This window comes from Vicia villosa, linkage group LG1 (genome assembly GCF_029867415.1).
Source record: "Vicia villosa cultivar HV-30 ecotype Madison, WI linkage group LG1, Vvil1.0, whole genome shotgun sequence".
Taxonomy (NCBI): Eukaryota; Viridiplantae; Streptophyta; class Magnoliopsida; order Fabales; family Fabaceae; genus Vicia; species Vicia villosa.
The window spans coordinates 44,243,711-44,264,940 of NC_081180.1; the positions used below are offsets into that span (position 1 = coordinate 44,243,711).

Below are 21,230 nucleotides of genomic sequence, written 5' to 3' on the forward strand. Positions count from 1 at the left end.
GTTGTGTGATTGTGGTAGTGGTAAACAAATTGTGTGTTTCAGATGAATATGCAACTTTAGAATTTGGAAGATGTGATGAGTTTGGAGTGATAATGAGAGGTTGAATTTATAGTCAAAGTGAATGCATTATATAAACCATTGGACTAACAAGTGTAATGCATGCAAAGAAGGGGCATTCTATTATCCAACTTTATTATAATCTCTTGCATGCTTCTACTATGTGATAGGATTGCACACTGCTTGATTGGACAATTGCATGCATGCATGCAACGAAAATTGTGCCCCCTTGTGGTCCGTCCCACCCATGGACGCACGCGAACCAAGCATGTTTGGGTTCGGCCAACCCTTGGACGGACAGCCTTGTGGTTCGGCCAACCCCTGGTTGGACTGAAACGTGTTTCGTCCTTTGACTGGACGGACTCCCTACGTGTCCATTTTTTGGTTGGCACAGTTTAAATACCACTTTGACTGAAACAGATATAGCAACACACATTCAAACACAAAGAAAAATTATTTGTTCAGAGAAACATTATATTAAAACTGAATGGCTCAGAGAAATATTATTTGTTCAGTGCATTACAATGGTGTTATCAGTAACGATCTAACCAACGGTTTTTCGTTTAGCAATACCGGAACAAAACGTTTCAAAGTGCATTGTAGAGCCGATTTTATGCATTTGAAGGAACGGATCGAAACAAAATTGCAATTTCCTGTAAGTGAAATTATTTATCGACTTCCGTTATTTAATGGAGACAACGGTATCATTTTTTACGTCATGAAACCAATAGAGGACGACGATGGCGTTAAAGTGATGTTCGAATGTCACAATTCGTTTGCTCCTCTTGACGATATCGAGCTATATGTTCATATTGTTAGTCCTCCCATTAACATATCGCAAGAGTCGCATTCGCATCAATACGGTATGATCCAACCCACTGATGAAGAGCCAACACAAAACAACGAACCATTTATACCCAACGAACAAGTGGACGAGTACAGTGAAGATGAAATACAAGAAGTGCAATATGAAGATCTTTTTGGTGATGACAATGACCCTGATATTGTTGAGCCGTCGCAGCCTACAATTGCACGACCGATTAGCATGTACGCCCCACCGGATCACATGCGAAATATCTGTTTAGAAGAGGCACAGTCGGAATCAATATTTGGTTCGCACAAAACAAACTATAGTGATGTTGATTTATATGAGGGAATGGAGTTTGAAGACAAGGAGGAGTGCATTGCTGTTATACAACATTGGCATATCACCAATAATCTTGATTATTGGGTATATAAATCTGATAAGAACAGATATGTCATCAAATGCACGAATCCAACTTGCCAATTCAAATGTAGAGCATCAGTTTGCAAGAAGAATTCTAAGTGGACGATAGGTAAGTTGAGTGGACCACATGTCTGCACAACCACTTCAATGTCGCAAGACCATAGACAACTTACCTCAGATATTGTCTCTCACTGCATCAGAGATCTGGTTAACACTGACCCATCAATTAAGGTAAAGCTCATAATTTCTCATATAACAGGAAAGTATGGTTATAATATATCTTACAGGAAAGCGTGGATTGCAAAGGTAAAGGCCATAGAATCCTTGTATGGAAACTGGGATACATCTTACAATGACCTTCCACGATGGTTATTGGTAATGAAAACATATCTGCCTGGAATGATAATAGACTTGGAAACGTTACCTGCATTTTTAAACGAAGGAAGCCAGTTGGGTGATAAGATGATATTCCATCGTCTATTTTGGGATTTTCAACCATGCATCCATGGTTTTTCTTATTGCAAGCCAATTGTTCAAGTCGACGGAACATGGTTGTATGGAAGGTACAAAGGGACATTATTGATGGCTGTGGCGCAGGATGGGAATGGTAACATTTTTCCAATTGCTTTCGCTATTGTCGAGGGTGAAACCAAGGATGCTTGGAGTTTTTTCCTTCGCAATCTAAGAAGCCACATGACACCCCAACCCAATCTATGCCTAATATCAGACAGACATCCATCGATTAAAAGTGCCTATGATGATCCTGCAAATGGATGGCAAAATCCTCCGTCTTCACATGTCTATTGCTAGGGGTGGAAATAGGCCAGGCCGATAACAGGGGCCTACAGGCTAGCCTATATAGGCTCAGGCCAGGCTACACATTATTTTTAAATAGAAAAGGCCTAGACTTTTTTAGAAGCCTATTTAGTTAAAAAGGCTAGGCCTTAGGCCCTAAAAGAAGCCTTTTAAGTCTATTAGGCCGACCTATTAAATAAATATGAATACTTTTTTTATTATCATTATGTTATGTTTTATACATTGAATTAAAATACATAAATAAAATTTGGTTATCTTGAAGAACTTGTGAAAATAAGATGAAAACATCTGATGGACATTGTTTTCATAAGTTCTCTTAAACAAATATTATTCTAAAACTTATGCTAAGAGATAAGTTAAAATAAGTCAATGCAAACAAATTTTTAGTCTTTTGGTCTTTTAGTTAGTTAGTCTATTTAAACATTATTTTAATTGCTTATATACATATGTCTAAAACAAATAGGCTTTTATATAGGCTAACAGGCTAACCAGGCCTTCGAAAAGGCCAGGCTCAGGCCTAAAAAATAAGCCTATGGCAGGCCACAGGCCAGGCTTAGGCTTCCGTTTTTTTGACAGGTCAGGCTTAGGCTTGGCAAAGCCTAGCTCGGCCCAGCCTATTTCCACCCCTATCTATTGCATTAGGCATATCGCACAAAATTTTATGCGTGCAATTAGAGACAAGGAACTACGTAAAAAACTCGTCAACATGGGTAATAGTCTAATTGATCTTTGTGAAGTACATTTATCAAATGATCTTTGTCGGTTTCTTGACATGTTTATTATTTGTAACAGGATATGCATTGACGGAGTCAACGTACAACTACTATAGAACCGAAATTCGTCAGACAAATAGAGATGCTTTGGAGTGGACTGAAAATATCCCCAGGGAGAAGTGGGCAAGGGCGTTTGGTAGAGGGCAACGATGGGGACACATGACGACTAACCTTGCAGAAGCAATGAACTCTGTGCTAAAGGCAATCAGAAACCTTCCAATAGCGTCTTTGTTTTCGGCCACATATTTTCGGATGGGAGCATTATTTGGTCAACGCGGACATGAATGGACAAAGAGGTTGACATCAGGCCAAACTTTTACAGACAAGTGTATCAAGGGGATGACTGAAGAAGTCAACAAAGCAAGCAGTCATAATGTTTATCAGTTTGACCGGGAGAGGTTCTATTTTATGGTGGCCGAAAGAATAAACCGCAACGATGGTCGACCAACTGGTACTTACGATGTTGATCTACAAAAAAGAACATGTGATTGCGGAAAATTTCAAGCGTTCCATTTGCCTTGCTCACATGTGATTGCAGCATGTGAAAGTATACGCCAAGACTACACCATTCACATACCCGACGTGTTCAAGATTCAACATGTTTTTAAAGTCTACCAACAAAGCTTCCAGATCCTCCCACATCAAGACAATTGGCCGTAATATAGAGGAGCTACTCTTTGTCATGGCGAAACTATGCGTAGAAAAAAAAGAGGTCGCCCAAATAGTACTCGGATTCGAACCGAAATGGACGACGTGGAAAAGGAAAAGAGAATGTGTGGGATATGCCGTGAAGTAGGCCATATTCGAAGTAAATGTCCAAATGTAGCAGGCCCGTCCAATAGGCCTCGTTAATGTTTACTTCAACTAGCTTTATGAATGTAATATAATGTCTTTTTAATTGAGTTTGCAACCATCAATGACTAAAACAACATTTCACATTAAACATAACTAAAACAACATTTCACATTACTAAAACAACATTCAATGACATCGAAATAAAGACAGCCACAAATAAAACAACCACACAGGAAACAATTAAAACGACATCACAGGAAACAAATAAAACATATTCTAAGAGATTACAACCATCAACACAATATCATGTGCTCCTAGCATCATCATAAGGACACCAGCGTCATTTTTCACGGCTCTCCAAGAACGAGTTACTACTCCATTTTGGCCTTTCTCCGTGACCTGCCTTTCAATTTTCGTTATCTTTTCACCCTCGAGAATGTTTCCGTCTAACCATCCGATCAAGTGCCTCTGTAGATGCTCGAAAGTTTGGGTGTTCCATAGTTTGATCTTCAACGGAGGCTTTGTTGCTGAAAAAAATAATGTTGCATCTCTCTTCATAGGTGGAAACGTTGGAAGGGGTTCAGAAGACATCTCCAATAGTAACACTAAACCTTCAATTGTAACTGGTGTGAGTGGAAATGTGGCTGTACAATCTTATTTATAGGCAAAAAAATAATAATAAAATATATGTCCTCGTCCATCTATTGGCCGAACCTACACATGCTCGTCCATCTATTGGCCGAACCTACACATGTTCGTCCAACCCGTAACTTACTCATATTTTTAATAATTAAAATAGCATTTTTTTAATTTTTATTAAATTTTAATCATTAATTATAATAAAAAAACAATTTTTATAATTAATAAATCCTTAAATTCAATTAAAATAAAAAAAACGAAAAAAAAAGGGTTAGTTAGCGTCCGGCCCACCCCTGGCCGGACCCCAACATGCAAAAAAAAATCCTCTTCCAGTCCGTCCAAGGCCTGGCCGGACCCCAACTGGAAGTGTGGCATTCTGGTATTTTATTTTCACTTTGTGGCATTCTGGTATTTTATTTTCACTTTGTGGCATTCTGGTATTAAAGTTCCATTAGTGTGTCATAGTGGTAAAAAAATCTAAAATTGCATCTTCCATCTTCACATCTAAATAAATTTCTATTAGATATCAGAAGCCTGCACAATTCATTCCGTACCAAACAAAAGGAAAACCGGATACTGACAGGCAAAGTTTTTCATATCATCAATTCGAAAATTCTTTCATTATGTTGCTATTCCTCCTTTTCGTTCTATTTGTTACCGTAAAACTGAGATATTTCTACTTCTTAAATTTCTTTGCATTGGATCTCACTAATTTCTCTATTTCTCTTCTCCTTCTTTTTGGTGTTACTGCAAATCATGATTACTGAATGTGAAAGAAAACAGAAACAATGGCAAAAAGCGTAATTGTTACTGCGGTGAAATCAAGAATTAGTCATTTTGTAAGATTTGGGATTTTTGTAATCTCTCAAATTAACTATGTTAGGTACACTCTTATTCTGAATTTGTTTATTGTTTTTCTTTTCTGAACTTGAATTTCAATCTGATTGCACCATTAACAACTGTGTTGTTTTTTTTTCAGTTTCATTGGTTTTGTTTCAAGAATTGGTTACTCTTCTTCTTCTACCTAAACTGCTAAAAATACTTACATTTCCGAAAATGCCCTCATGCCAGGTTACAATTTCTCTATTTTCCAAATCAATGTTTTTCTTCTTCTTACTCAGCACTATGTATAAATTGCTCAGTTAAGCACTTATCATATAAGTGATTAGTTATAACTTATAAACTACTTTTAGATCAAATAAATTCAAACTATTTTTATACAAGGCCATGTTTGGATAAACAACTTAATTAAACACATGTTGTGAATGTTTATTTATTACAAATGATAAAAGAAAATCACTTTTTTTCTTCATAAACTGATTTTATAAGTTATTATGTAGAGTTTATGAAAATAAGTTGAAAATAACTTATGTTTTCATAAGATCTCCAAAATAATCACACAAGTGCTAGCTCAAATAAGTCAATTTCAATCTCTAAAACACAGATACTTCAAATGTGGTAAAGAATATGTACTGGAATACTTGCTTGATATGCTACTGTACTTGCTAATTTTTCTCATTAATCCATTTGGAATAAATTTTGTAGTTTTTTCGTTATTCCATTTTTAATAAATTTTGTAAGATGACAATATTTTATTGAATAATTTGTTTGTTTCTGTAGGTACCGCTAACATCATGCTTTTTACCCAACATGTTTCCCACGCTACTGAATTCGTCTAATTTGTGATGATTTAGATCACCAAATTTTTCTTATAAATTCAGGTTTTTTTTTGTCAAATACATTGTTATTAGCTGTAATCACAATAGTGATGTTGTCATAGACAAGAAACTAGAAAATACACAACAGTGATGTTTTATATTAAAAATGATTAACAATTTTGAAAATACACAACAGTGATGTTTTGTATTAAAATTGATTAACAATTTCTTTAATAAAATGATTATTGATTCAGATCCACTATAAAATGCACTGCAATGTAATTTTTTTATTGTATTTTTGAATTAATTGCGTTAAATTTTCTAAATTCTAAATGTGCAATAAATTATCTTAAATATGTTTATTGTATTAGATTATATTGAATTTTTTTACTTTAGCCAGTTAACTTTTTTTTTTGTTTTCCAGTCCTAATTATTATCCAAGAGATTTTTTATTGCATTCTACAAGTTATTGATATCACGTTCTTATATTTTCTGTCAATACCTATTGTTCTAAAATGCATTATTTTTATAAGGCAAAAAAAAAAATCCACTACCTTTTTATTTATGTCATTAAAACCTATGAAATCTTATAATCATTACACTATCTTTTATTTATTTTTTTACCAACTATGTTACGTTTCCAAAAACAAAATCTTTGCATTTTACACCAACTAGACGTCTACCCGCGCAATGCGCGAAAAGCTTTATTAAATTATTATCCATAAGTTATTATTTAGATAAATATAAATATATTTGTATTGATATTTTATATTGAGTTTGTTTTTTATATAAAAATTTAACAATAATTTAATAGTTTACAATTTATAAATATATATTCAATACTAAGAATTTATTATAGTAATATTTTGGACATTTTTAAATAAATATTTTTATTCTTATACCACATCTTTTACTTGGAAGAAGTCTAAATCTCCCATATTATCTATTAGTCCATAATATTGAAAAAAAACATACCATTATAAATATAATTCTCTTTAATATTAATATATCAACTCAAAATATGAATTAAAATATTTAAATTAATATAATATAAACACATTCAATACAAATAGTTTATTAAGGTATTACATTTTTTTATTCATGAGTCGTTGTCATCTTCCCTATTAGATTTAGATTAATAATAAACAGAATCACATCTTATCATCAAATGAAAGAAAGAATAAAATAAATAAGAAAAGTAAAACAAAAAAACAATAATTGAAAAGATAAATTAAAAATAGAAAATCATATATCTGGGAGGTCAAAATGATTTTTGAGAAATTCTTCCAAATAAAATGTGATAGTGTGTTTCTAAAAGTTGCGTGTTCTTATTCTTAATTTGTGTAATAGGGAGGATAGGAAGGCAGCGGGACGCTTTGCTATGATGATTGAGTTATTGTGGCATAACAGGAATGATTTTATTTGGAACAATGAGAAAGAGGAAGTATCAAGGCTTGGTTGGTTAGCTTTTCACAAGTGGCAAGAGTGGTGGTTGGCTCAAAATCCTCAAAATAACCAGGATGGAGAGCCGTCTCTTTCATCCACCCTTTCTTGGATTTTCCCCCCTTCCGGTTGGCTTAAATGTAATGTTGATGCAGGTTTTAACCGTACCCAAGGAACTACTAATAGAGGTTGGTGTATCCGTGATAACCTTGGGAATTTTGTTAAAGCAGGTGTTGCTTGGGATGTTGGTTCGTTTTCCATCCTTGAAGCGGAAGCGTTGGCATTAAAGGAAGCTATCCAAAGTGTTCTAACCCTTCATCTTGACCGAGTTATCTTCGAAAGTGATTCTCTTCAAGTTGTCCAAGCTATTCACTCTAATACCATCGGTGGTTCTGAATTTAATTTTATTATTCGCTCTATTAAATCTTTACTTTGTAATTTCACGAACTTTGAGGTTAAGTTCATTAGGCGTCAAGCGAATATGGTTGCCCATTGTCTTACAAAGGCGGCCAATTCTTGGCCTCGACGCAGTCATGTTAACAGTATTCCTCGTTGTATTGATACTATTCTTATAAATGAAAGAAGTTAAGCTTGTTTTGGTCAAAAAAAAAAAGTTGCGTGTTCTATCAATTAATAAAACAATAATATTTTTATGACACATTTAATGAAGAGTTAAAACAATTGAAAAAAAAATGAAAAATTAAAAGGTGGTAGTTGGTTATGGAATAGAAAAGAGATGACTATATATTTATAATACTAATTAATGACAAATTTATCATTTTCTAAAAGTTGATTATTCTATCAATTAATAAACAATTGTAAAATAAACAAAAATATTGTATTAAAAATTTATTTTTATGGCACATTTAATGGAAAGTTAAAGAGATGGAAAAACTTGAAAAAATATAAAGTGATAGGTGGTTACGAAATAGAAAAGGAATTGTTATGTATTTATAATAATTTACACCAAAATATATTATCACTGTTAGAATTAGTATTATAATTAGAGTAATATTAAAATTAGAAGTTAAAATATAAGAATATTAATATTTTTTCTAGAATTATGTATTTTGTATTTTCATATGTTGAGTTTATTAAGGATATATAAATTATTTATATAAATTAAATTATTTAATTGGTTTATGTAGTGTTTATGATTCTAAATAAAAAATGTAATTATTTTTTTTAAAAATAAGGTTAAAATATAAAAATAGGGAAATGATATTCCTACATTTATTGGTGACACTTACACCGTAATTCATACGGTTTTGTAACTTTATCATATTTAATAATTATTATTTTTTCTTTCTGATACAAATAACTCATGTGCATAGGCTGTATTTTAGTGGGTGTAAGTATACGGTGTTGAATTTTAGTGTAAAAATAGCAGCTCTCATAAAAATATTAGTATTTTCTAGAGTTACGTGTTTTGTATTTTAATATATGGTCTTTATTATAATCATGTTCGATGCAATCAATTGAAAAACTGAATAAAAATCTTAAATATAGTATATTATAATATCATTTAAATATGTTCATTGCCATAAATTTATTATAGTAATATTGGACATTTTGAAAAATATATTTTTTTCTTATATCACCTATGTTTCACAGGGCAGACATCCAAATCTCACACAATATATATTTGGTCAATAATATAAACAAAATAGATAAATACTAATATAATTCTCTTCATAACAATCAACTTAAAAAATAAATTAAAAATTTTAAATTAATATAATATAAACAAAGAATTTATTTTCATTATACAATTTTTATTCATTAAATTGATTTATACTCATATCAATATTAATTAAATTTAAATTAATTATAAAATTAATTCACATCTTATAAACAAAATATATATTGTATTTTTATTAAAAATTCAATCTTAATTAAAAAAATTACAATAGTGGAAAGTCCTTTCACACTAAGTTAACAAAAGAGAAAATAAAAATAATGACAAAAATAAAATAAAACAAATAAAAGCAAAAAAGATAAATTATAAATAAAAATTTAAATCACGAAGGTCAAAGCGGTTCTTGAAAAATATTTCTGAATAAGATGTGATAGTGAGTTCTATTAGATTATATATTTTGTAGAATATGTCACCGGTTTGTCAATTTGACAGTGTATACTACTAATTCTAAGATCCCTCTAAGTTTTATGTAAATGTTTCAAACACAATAGTGTTCCATAATCTAATTTTTGTCACAATCTCTTGCATGTGCTTGTTTTAAAGTAAATATAACTGTTATTATTTATGCTGGGAATATCTTATCTTCGTAAGCCTGCAAAAACATATAAGGTGAATAATTCAGTATGGAATCTCAAATAAATATGCAAATAATTATTAGAAAAAAAAATTTCTTATTGATTGAAGTTGTTATCAATAATTGTTATTATTATTGCTGACAATATCTTATTTTCGTTAAGCCTGCAAAAACATATAAGGTGAATAGTTCAATATGAAATCTAATAAGAAAATAAACAAATATGCAAATAGTTATTAGAAAAAAAATTTCTTACTCGATGAAGTTGTTATCAATAACAGACATTGTGAAAAATCTTAGAAAATAACAAATATGTGAAATGGGTAGAAAAAACAATGTGTAAATAAATAAATTAGGTGTATATTATAAGGGTGGTTATAAATGTGTGTAGGAATACAAAATGACATAATATTTTATAACTATTTTCATATACTATTGTTATGATTTATTATATTTTAAAACTCTATTATTCTATTATTCTATTATTATTATTATTGTTATTATTATTATACTATTATTATTAACTAGATATTAAATTAGTATTATTATTAATTATTAATAGTGATGGTTTAATATTATATTATTATTATTATTATTTATTTTAATATAGGTTTGTACTTAGAATTGTTACAACATGATTGGTCTATATTATGTTAGAACCTCAAAATGTTATTCTAAGAATGTTTATAAATAATGACAATTTTAATTAATATTGAAAATTCTATGAGGTTGACACATCTGCATTAGTGTTATATTAGAATGACACGTTATCATTAGGTTTAGGGTTGTTACCAAAGGTTGTCATCATGACAACCTTGGATTTATAGTAAGTAGATGAGTATTTGTAATTAGTTCAATTAAATAGACACTTTTTTTAGTAGAATTTTTTAATAGATAATTAATGTAATATATGGTAAAAATATGTTTTTTTCAATAAATTAATTATTAATAATTTTAATTATAAATTAAATTAGTTATATATTCAGCTGAATCAATCATATTTTTATACATGGTGTGTAATGTGGATGTAAAAAATTATATCATTTTTCATTTTATTTTTGGGTGAATAACTTTTCATATTATAATTTTATAGTTTTGATTTTATAGTATAATCATGTATTATTTGTTAGATTAAAATAATTATCTTTTAATAATGATATATGGTTTTCAACTATAAAATTATCATATTTTAAAAGTTATAATAAACGTTAACAGGAAATAAATTTCAAGTTAAATTTTAACAATAATAACTATTCAATAAATAAACAAGAATTTGAAAACTGTAACATTCACATTATTATATTATTATGAGAAAATAATTTGAAACCAACTTTAAGTTCTACAATTAAATAGACAATAATTATCAATGTCGTTTTTTTTTTTAAATAGAGTTTAACAATTTTTATAAAAGAGAACAATTGTTTTATTTTTATAAACGGAAAAGTGTTTGCTACAATATTTTTATTTAATTATGTGATAAATAAAAAAAATAAAAAATAGCAATGATAAATAATTTTCTTCTTCTTATTCAATTTCTATTTTAATCGTTATATTTAATTCGTTTTACTAAAGGTACTATTAATGTATTTTATTTTCTGTAATTTTAGATTTGTGATCAATTGTAATACTTTTGTATTATTTTTAATAATAATTGAAAATACTTTTAATATTAAATAATATTATTTTGATTTGATAATTTAGCCTTAAAAAAATCATTTTACAATAAATTAAAAATAAATATTTGAAATATTCAGATACTATATTATTTTCTCTTTGTTGTGAGTATCATACGTTATTATAATAGTAAATGTCATAGTTAAAAATAAATATATTTTCTTTCCTTAAATAAATATTATAATTATAATTACAATTATTAAAACTTCAGATTTTAATTTGCATATATATATATATATATATATATATATATATATATATATATATATATATATATATATATAGTATTAAGTTATTAAAATACTAATATACAAAATTTTATAAGGAATATTTCTAATAAACCAAAAACTATTTATTATTGATTGACATATTAATATGATATAAATTTTCTTGTAATTGAATACATGTATTTTGATGAAAAGCTGGTTGAAATTCTTAAATTCTAAAAATAAAGTGCGTTCGCACGGGTCGCGCAAATGTAATTATAAATAATAAATAAATATAATATAATAATGGTTAATAAAAGTATATAAAAGATATATAAATTAAATAGTCTCGTTCAGTCAAAAATAAATATTTTACTAAAAAAATAGATGACTAAATAAATTTTGATTTTTAATTATAAACAAATTGAGATAAATGTTTTAAAAAACTTAAAAAAGTTAATATATGGATTAAAAAACCTATATTCTGTCGCCCTTAGAACATATGATCTATAATATCTTTTCAATTTAAGTAAATATTTTGTCGGCCCGTTAGGAAAAAAGGTTCGGCCCATCGGGCATGGATTAAAAAACCTATATTCTGTCGCCCCATTAAAACATATGATCTATAATATCTGTTCAATTTAAGTAAATATTTTGTCGGCCCATTAGAAAAAAAGGTTGGCCCGTTGGGCATCCCTATAATTTTCTGTATAATTATAATTATTAAAAGTCAATATATTTAACCAATCGTTAGTTGGTCTAGTGGAGAACCACGGTTCAATCCTCCGCAATTTCGAAAGGGGTGGAACCACATGATGTCAGAACTAACCCCGGGCTAGTTTATATATTAATAAGTGTAAATATAGGAATTCCAAAAGTCTGTTTTCGTTTTGAGACTTGTTCTCTACATTTGAGTACATACGTTGGAATCAGAATATGGTTGAAAGGAAGTTATTAATGACCTATATAATTAATAGGTAAGTAATAATACGCACAATTCCTTAAGTATCAACCTTTTAGTAACCAATATACTACATTTATATTTATTAGTTGTTGATAATGATAATATTGCAAAATAATAAATAGAGGTATGAATTAGGGGTTGAGAGAATTGAAAAACACTATTATCACATTATTAGTACTTATTATTATTATATAGTATTATTATTAATTTGTTGATAAAAACTGTGTTTTAAAAATCGGATCGGACCGGCCGGTCGGACCGGTTGAACCGGGAACCGGCCAGGTAACCGGTCTGGTTCAATTCCTGGATCAGATATGCCATTGAAACTTCAGATGTTAATTTGCGTGTATATATATATATATATATATATATATATATATATATATATATATATATATATATATATATATATATATATATATATATATATATAGTATTAAGTTATTAAAATACTAATATACAAAATTTTATAAGGAATATTTCTAATAAACCAAAAACTATTTATTATTGATTGACATATTAATATGATATAAATTTTCTTGTAATTGAATACATGTATTTTGATGAAAAGCTGGTTGAAATTCTTAAATTCTAAAAATAAAATATACTATGCAAAAGACTGAGGTATATCTCAAAGTAAAATGATTGTTGCTTCAAATAAAATTCACAATCAACATCTTTACCTTTTTCTCAAGAAAAAGTGTCTACAACAATAAAACAATCAAAAGAATATTACAATAAAAATTGAAAATTGCATTAGTGCTACTAACTAATGATTAAATTAAATTAATCAAATAATGTCAAAAAAAGTTAAATTAATCAACTTATATAGAGATTGACCCATTGAACCTATAAGTTGAACCTATTAGTTGGTGATTGACCCATTGAATCTATTAGATGCAATAAAAATATGAAAATGGAGATATTTCTTGAAAAGTACATGTGGTAATTAAAGTGGGCCAAAATACACTTTGGATTCGAATTGGAATTGATAAAACCCTCCACATTCCCATGTTTATTTATTCTGTAAAAATGAATTTACAACTGATACAAATTCCACTTATATAGACATTTAATAATTCATCTGTCACTATATTGAAAACTCTACTTAAAACTCTTGCATAAAGGTACATTCTACACCAAGATAAAAGACTTTGAATTCGAATTTACGAAAAACTAACCATTAATAATTTAATAAGTCAGTTCAGAAGTAAGACATAAATATGTTTAGTTGCAATGATATAAAAAACTAAGAGTGACCTCTTGATAGAGGTAACATTGAAGACAGTTTTCATATCCCTCTTGAAATATTTGTCGACGGTTGCATAACTCAGGCAGATAAGAAAATCTTGCAGCAACAACAATTAGAGAAGCTATAGCTTCTCTGCATTCCTGATTACAGTTTGAGTACATCAATTAAGGGATTATATATAATTAGTAAAACTAAAAGAAGAAAGAACACACCCAATGTCATTGAGCGATTTAAATTAGATTTATTACAGATAAAAAAATACATAATATTTTAGAAAATAGTTAACTCACCATAACTTTTTCATAAAAAATTAATTTCGTAGATCTATATCCCAAATAGACGACTAATCCAACACGCATAGAAAAAAGAAGAATATATCTTTTAACATTTGGTTGACTTTTCAATCGTGGGAACAAACAAAACCTAAAACAAAAGACCTAAAACACAAAACCTATAACGTAAAATTTTTTAATCATAAACTTTGTTCTCTCTCTTTGAAATTTTTATCTCTTTCAGCAAACACATCACCAAGTGTTTGGATCTTCTGCTGCGTTTGTCTGCAGCTTCCCCTGCTACTCCATATTCAATGGTTAAGAAATAAGAAAATATTAATGAATGAGAAGAAAGATAAAACCAAAAAATAATTCAAAGGTCATACTTAGTGCTGTTATGGAGCAGAAGACAATAAATTGGAGAAGATCTATACCCACCATCACCATACTCTTCTTCTGAAAACAATACATTTTTTTTATGAAAATCAAAATAAAATTCAACACTTCTTTCTCATCAACATCAACATTAATAGCTTTAATATCCCAGACACAACAACAAAATTTTTCCTCTCTAAAAAAGGGAAAATACGCCGCAAACTAAAATGGATGACATTCAAAGGAAAGAAAGGGATACCGCACAGTTTCAGAGTTGATTCGACATTTCCAGCGGCTAAGCGCGATTTTGTAGCATGATGAGTGTGACTGGATTTGTACTTTGTGTTTCCGGCAAGTACTCATATGGTGATTTGGCTCTCACTGCAGATCCGATGCAAAAGTGAAAAATTACGTACGCCGAGGGTCGAAAAAATTGTTAACAACACTCCATGCATCAGCGATTCAAACCACCAATCTCCAAGTTTCCTTTTAATCGATTAATGTCCTTGATAGAGTCAATCCTTCGACTCATTTTTCTGCTAAATTCGAATATTAAATCGAAATCAAACATAAATCACAGAAATATTAAATGGATATCAAACATGATACAAACTTACTGGATTTTGATTTGAGAATGGTTGATTTGAGAGGGGAGATTAAAGATTAGGGTTACAGATGGTATATGTGGTAGAGGATTATGTTGTGGGTTTTAATAAGAAACCCTAAAGCAGCTAAAATTAAATGAAGGAATTGGAAAGGGTTTGCATTGGTATGATTTACGGTTATCATGTTGCCTTGGAATTATAAGTTTTTCTGAAAAAACATTATCACGTGATTGGAAGTTGTAAATTGACCTCACTAAATTAGTATATTTCAAACCTTGTAATTATGATTTTGATTAATTTTTATTTTAATTATTTAAAACCCCTAATGACTGTTATACCCTTAAAAATTGGTTAATCCATGGATTAACTTAAGATTAAAATGTAATTAAATGAGGCATTAGTTTTTTTAGTATAGTATTGATAACATTATTGCATTTTTAATGTTACATTCCTGAAAATGTAATTTGAATTCTTGAAACAAACACTACTTTAGTAAATTTAGTTTTTTTAAACTATTACCATTTTATCAATTTAGTTTATTATAAATTAAAATGAGTTAAAAAAATAAATTATTATATACTTAATTAGTTAGTTTTAAAAAATAAAAATAAATAAATAATAATTTAAACTTATGCAATTGATTTCAATAATTTTAATACTAAATTACTAAAAAAAGTAATAACTTAGAAAATTAATTGAATTTTCATTAGTTAAATAACATAAAATGTTGTTTAATCAGCACATAATATTTTAGTCCAAACATACCCGAGGCGGTGAAACTTCACCGGAGAAAGAAGAAACAAGAGAATGGAGAAGAAGCGGAAAAGGAAGCAAGCGGCGGAGACCGTCAAGCCAAAGGCAAAATCCGTTCGGGCGGGTCAAATCCAAACGGAGAATCCGAAAAACCCTTTCCCTTCACACAGTGCACCGACTCCACAAGAATGCCTCGCCATACGCGACACTCTCTTAACCCTACACGGCATTCCTCCAGAACTCGCCAAATACCGCAAATCCCAACCAACCGATGACACGGCGCCACCGGAAACCGTTCTCGACGGTTTAGTTCGAACAATACTCTCGCAGAACACCACGGAAAGTAATTCCCAGAAAGCTTTCGGTTCTCTCAAATCGTTATTTCCCACATGGGAACATGTAGGTAACAACTTCGTTAGCGTTCTATTCTTTCATAATTATAGGTTTTGATGTTATCTGAAACGGTGTCGTTTTGGTTGTTGAAGGTGCATGGTGCTGAGTCTAAGGAGTTGGAGAATGCTATTCGATGTGGTGGTTTAGCACCGACTAAGGCTTCGTGTATTAAGAATTTGTTGCGGTGTTTGTTAGAGAGAAAGGGGAAATTGTGCTTAGAGTATTTGAGAGGTTTGTCTGTTGATCAAGTTAAGGCTGAGCTTTCTCTTTTCAAAGGAATTGGTCCCAAAACAGTAATCTTCTTTTTCTCTTCTCTCTTTTTTTAGCTTATTGGTTTAATCATGAATGCAAATCAAAATAACTTGTGGGAAATGTTTATCGTATATTTTTGTTATTTATACAGAATTAGGGTTAGGAATTAGGATTAGGAATCAGGTGCATGCATTTATATGACCTTGTTTTAGCAATATGTACAATGGATTCAATTGATTTGAGTGATTCTGGTGGAGTTTTTGTTTACACAAGAGGCTTAATTTCAACGTTATCTAAAACGTGGACTTTTTATTTATGCAATAGGCTTAATTTCAATGTTATTTGAAACGTGAGACAATAGGCTTGATGTTCAGGGCTCAATGCTTATAAGGTTTTGACTCATGTAAAGCATAGCGAATTACCTTCTTGATTCTCACTTGGCCTAGGTAGTAAAATGATAAGCTACCTGTTCACTATGTTGTTTATTTTCTTGAAATATCAAAATGTTCACCTATTTTAAGTCATTGTTTTCTTTAATATTTTTATTAGGAGAATAGTTTTTAAACTGGATATCGGAAGGACTTTTCCATTTTGTTTTTGAGATATCATGGTACCTAGACATAACTTGACTTAAATTTGTATACTTCCTTCTCCAGTACAAAGAGACGTATGACACAATATTAGTGGGATAATTTGTTGTATTAGTGATACGTCAATGTTGATTGTATTTTATTGCATCATTTGTTACATCGTGTCAAAATTTGCAATACTCTAAACTTAGTATTCAATTCAAATGTAAATAATTTCTTCTTTTGTGTTGGTTTCTCTAAATTACATGATTGATTATAGGTGTCTTGTGTGTTGATGTTCAACCTTCAGCTAGATGATTTTCCCGTGGACACTCATGTATGTATTGATTCCATCTTTCTTTTACAGCATACGATTCCATTGAGTTATGTCATAAAACTTGAATATTTATGCAGATATTTGAGATTGCGAAAACCATGGGTTGGGTACCGGCTGTTGCAGACAGAAACAAGACATACCTTCATCTAAACCAAAGGATCCCAGATGAACTTAAGTTTGACCTGAATTGCCTTCTGTATACTCATGGAAAGCTCTGCAGTAAATGCTCCAGTAAAAAGGGAAACAAGCAACAGGAGAAATTCAATGATAACTCGTGTCCTTTATTAAATTATTATGAAGAGCCAGTTTGAGCTTTTGAATTCTGCAAAGAAATTATTTTCAGTCTTTTGATTCCTAGTTCAGTATGGACACTCTGATCTTCTAACTATGTAGAACCCTTGTGATATAGACTTAGGCAGGCTAACAATTTTTTGAAAATAGTCGGAAGAAAGGCTTACAATTTTGTGATGGTGCATGAAAACATGTGTAGGGTTTAATTTGGATTGTGTGACAATTGATCAATTTCGAAATCAATTAATGACAAGGATAACATAGGTCATGAAGAGATGGGATGCATATTACATCCATTCGGAAGTTTGTCCTAAAGTTTGCATACAATTCACATGTTTTTGACTCATGCATTTCTTATGCTTTTAATTTCATGTTCCTTGTATCCAAACAGGTAATTGTATGGATGACAATGGGCAGGGTATGGGTAGGGTGAGACAAACGGGCTATACATATTGACAATTTTTTTATAGAACTTCATGGGGTGAGGACGGGTGCAGTTACCGTGCATAGATAAAAATCTATGCACCGTGCATAGATTATTATGGACCCTTGGATCATTGGATCAAATTCTAGACATCAATTGTTATTACTCAATACTGGATTAAAAACATGATCCAATGGCTTATGTAGGCTTATGCATGGTGCATAAGGAAAATCCTTATGCATATTAGCCAAAGTCGGGTGAGGACCTCTGCTGTAAACCCAAAAAACCCTTTGATTTTGGAGATGCATCTTCGAAATCACTTATTTTCACATTTTCAATTATTTCAGATATGCATCTTCGAATTGCTGCGAATAGACCAGTTTCGGAGATGCATCTCCGAAATATGCTCCAAGTTTTTCTGTTTCTTTTCAAAACAATGACTAATCCCATATTTTACATTAATTGATAAAATATAATAGAATCGACAAAATATAACACGTAAATTAGAATAAAATATCAATATTATAAATACAAAAATAGTTGTACGGGTAAAGAGATACAAAAATAGTTGTTCAGTGTCAAAATATTACAATGTGAATACAAAAAAGTCATAAATAAAACATAAATAGGCAACTGCTACTGAGTATGCCTAATGTGAACATCCTGCGACCTCCTCTGCCTCCTATACGCCACCACACTGGCCGCATCATTGACCATCCTCTCCACAATGGCAACTGTCTCTGGACCGCCCTGCTTAATGATACCTCTGTCCAATGCATCATGCCCAAGCATCTGTATTCGCTGGCATATCGGCAAGAGATCAGTGATATGGTCATCCTCTGCCTGCTGGTTCTCCAAGATCTCTTCATGTGCTGGCCTAGGTGGATCTCCAGGAGCATCGAGTGTCATCAAAGGATGTGACACTCGATAAAACTATGTCACGTATCTATCTACACAATGCCATCTCTGGATGGCCACCATACGCCGATACTCCTCAGGCACCAAATGATGCGCCCAATCTTCAAATATAACGGTGAGGCCCACTCGGGTAACGGTGTCAGGAGCAACCTCAAACGGAGACCTCGGTATCATCTATACACGTCCAAATTGTCTCATGCACCGCTCCGGCAGATACCTAACTATGGTGTTGGTCCCACATGCCAACCATCTAGAATATAATGCGATGCGGTCAAATGAGACAACATTACCGTAATCAGTGAAAGGCGTCCAATGGATGTCATCGTGAATAGTATAGTCGAGGTACACACGATATGGGCCCACCTTGTTATTCTCCCTTTGGAGGATGTATCGTGCGGCCCTGGGCATGGCGTCATCGTACACAGGATCAATGTCGTAGTCGTGGATGCGGTGGAAGTATGAGATGATCCAGTCCTGAAACACAAGTACGAAAATATGTTAAAAATAAATATGAACCATAATTAAATGTGAAATAATTAAAAAGAAACGTACCGTAAGGAGTGTGCAAGAGCTAATCAATTGTTTGGTCTTCTAATTGGAGACTTCATTCACCTTCTGGTATAGGTAAACAAGAATGGTGGCCCCCCCAGTTCCACTCGTGAACTGTAATCAGATCAATAAAGTACCGGAGATAAGTCATGTCGACGTAGGTTGTGTAATAGCATGGGCCCCTTGCAAGGCAATCCCAACACTGCCACTTTACGATCTTCTTTACCCCCTCTCTAGTAAAGTTTTTGCCTTTGGTGGGAATCGAACCATGTACCCTAGGGTTAAAGTACATGTCCAATCCATTCCCATTATCAATTGAGTTACTTCTTGTTTTCGGTAGTCCGTTTCATAAGAACTCCACAGTTAAACGTGTTTGACTTGGAGCAATTATAGGATGGGTGACCTTCTGGGAAGTTTCTCGGAAAGCATGCGAGTGAGGTCAAAGCATGCTGAAAAGACTCGTGTTGGTTTGTGGGCTCTGTCGATCATCCCGAAAGCAGTCTGGGATGTTACAAATGGTATCAGAGCCATACCTCTCCCAGTACGATGTGGTTCGAGGACGAACCATACGAAAGTTGGTGGCCATGTAACACCTGAAACCGAAGAAGGCGAGGGGTGGTTGCACCGCATGTAACACCTGAGGCCGAAGGGGGGCAAGGGTGGTCGCCACATTGGAATGAGAGGGATTCTGAGGCCATGCAGGTATGGAGCTGCATGATTGAAGGAGTGCATATAAGGATTGATAGGTACTACCTATACCAACAAGATGCATCTTCTTTTCGGTAGCCCGTTTCATAAGAACTCCACAGTTAAGCGTGCTTGACTTGGAGCAATTATGGGATGGGTGACCTTCTGGGAAGTTTCTCGGAAAGCGTGTGAGTGAGGTCAAAGCATGTTGAAAATCAACACAGATGTGTCTGCAGGCCCTCCCAAGTAGCCCTCCCGCTCGCGTCGAGCCGATTCCATCTGGTCTCCCTACCCTGTCTAAGTCGTGCCTGGTTTCCTGACATTTTTCTGAAAAAATTGCACCAGGTAAGACGTTGAAACAATTTAGAAAGTGCATTTTCGAAACTAGTCAAAGGTGATTTCAGAAATGCACTTTCGAAAATGCTTGTGATTCTCCATTTTTGCAGTCCCCATTTCTTGCCCTAAACCATTAAAAATCCTATTTTTACCAACCAAACACTACTACATGTTGTTAATAACTTCAACTAACTATATTTTGTTAATTTCTAACACCCCTAACAAGATTATCAATGATAGAGTTTAAAGTTTAGAAACTTACAATTTGTTTGAAGCTTTTAGTGCGCCTTTGAGTGAGCCTTTGAACCCTTTGATGTTGTAGAGCAACTTTATATTGTGTAGAAAATTTGGAGAAATGAGTGTGGTGGTGAAATTTTGAAGTTTTGTGTAGAATGAAATGAGAGGGTGGCTGTTTTGAAATAACAGAAAAACGCAGCATAATTCAGAGATGCATCTCCGAATTATAGGAGCATTTATGAAATTTCGCTAGGGGTTGGCAAGAAGGCATGGAAGTTTATAAAGAAATTAATTTCATATTTGAGTTTTTTCCCACATAGAAAGGGAACTTAAGCCCAACAATGTGTACTCTAGTTTGACCCTTATATTTACACCAATTTTTTTTTACCTTTCACACCATCAAGGTATCCAAGCATCATGCCTTTGACAACTCTAGGATCAAATTTTCCTTGCC

At 31.7% G+C, this 21,230-nt stretch overlaps 2 protein-coding genes across 2 annotated transcripts; both read left to right on the forward strand.

Moving 5' to 3' along the window:
- The first annotated feature begins 544 nt into the window (after positions 1–544).
- Positions 545–2,095, forward strand: LOC131623495 (uncharacterized). The gene has a single exon (XM_058894537.1). It carries the CDS (start codon positions 545–547, stop codon positions 2,093–2,095), a length of 1,551 nt encoding a protein of 516 aa, XP_058750520.1.
- Positions 2,096–15,794: 13,699 nt separating this feature from the next.
- LOC131605131 (putative DNA glycosylase At3g47830) lies at positions 15,795–17,897 on the forward strand. The gene is made up of 4 exons (XM_058877527.1): positions 15,795–16,182; positions 16,269–16,469; positions 17,278–17,334; positions 17,412–17,897. Exons 1-4 carry the CDS (start codon positions 15,838–15,840, stop codon positions 17,643–17,645), a joined length of 837 nt encoding a protein of 278 aa, XP_058733510.1. The 5' UTR covers positions 15,795–15,837; the 3' UTR covers positions 17,646–17,897.
- Positions 17,898–21,230: the final 3,333 nt, after the last annotated feature.

Bases quoted from the DNA above. Each gene is read 5' to 3' on its own strand.
- LOC131623495 (XM_058894537.1), top strand. From the start codon at position 545: ATGGCTCAGAGAAATATTATTTGTTCAGTGCATTACAATGGTGTTATC.
- LOC131605131 (XM_058877527.1), top strand. From the start codon at position 15,838: ATGGAGAAGAAGCGGAAAAGGAAGCAAGCGGCGGAGACCGTCAAGCCA. The intron at 16,183-16,268 runs GTAGGTAACAAC...TGGTTGTTGAAG, and splicing joins TATTTCCCACATGGGAACAT to GTGCATGGTGCTGAGTCTAA. The intron at 16,470-17,277 runs GTAATCTTCTTT...GATTGATTATAG, and splicing joins AAGGAATTGGTCCCAAAACA to GTGTCTTGTGTGTTGATGTT.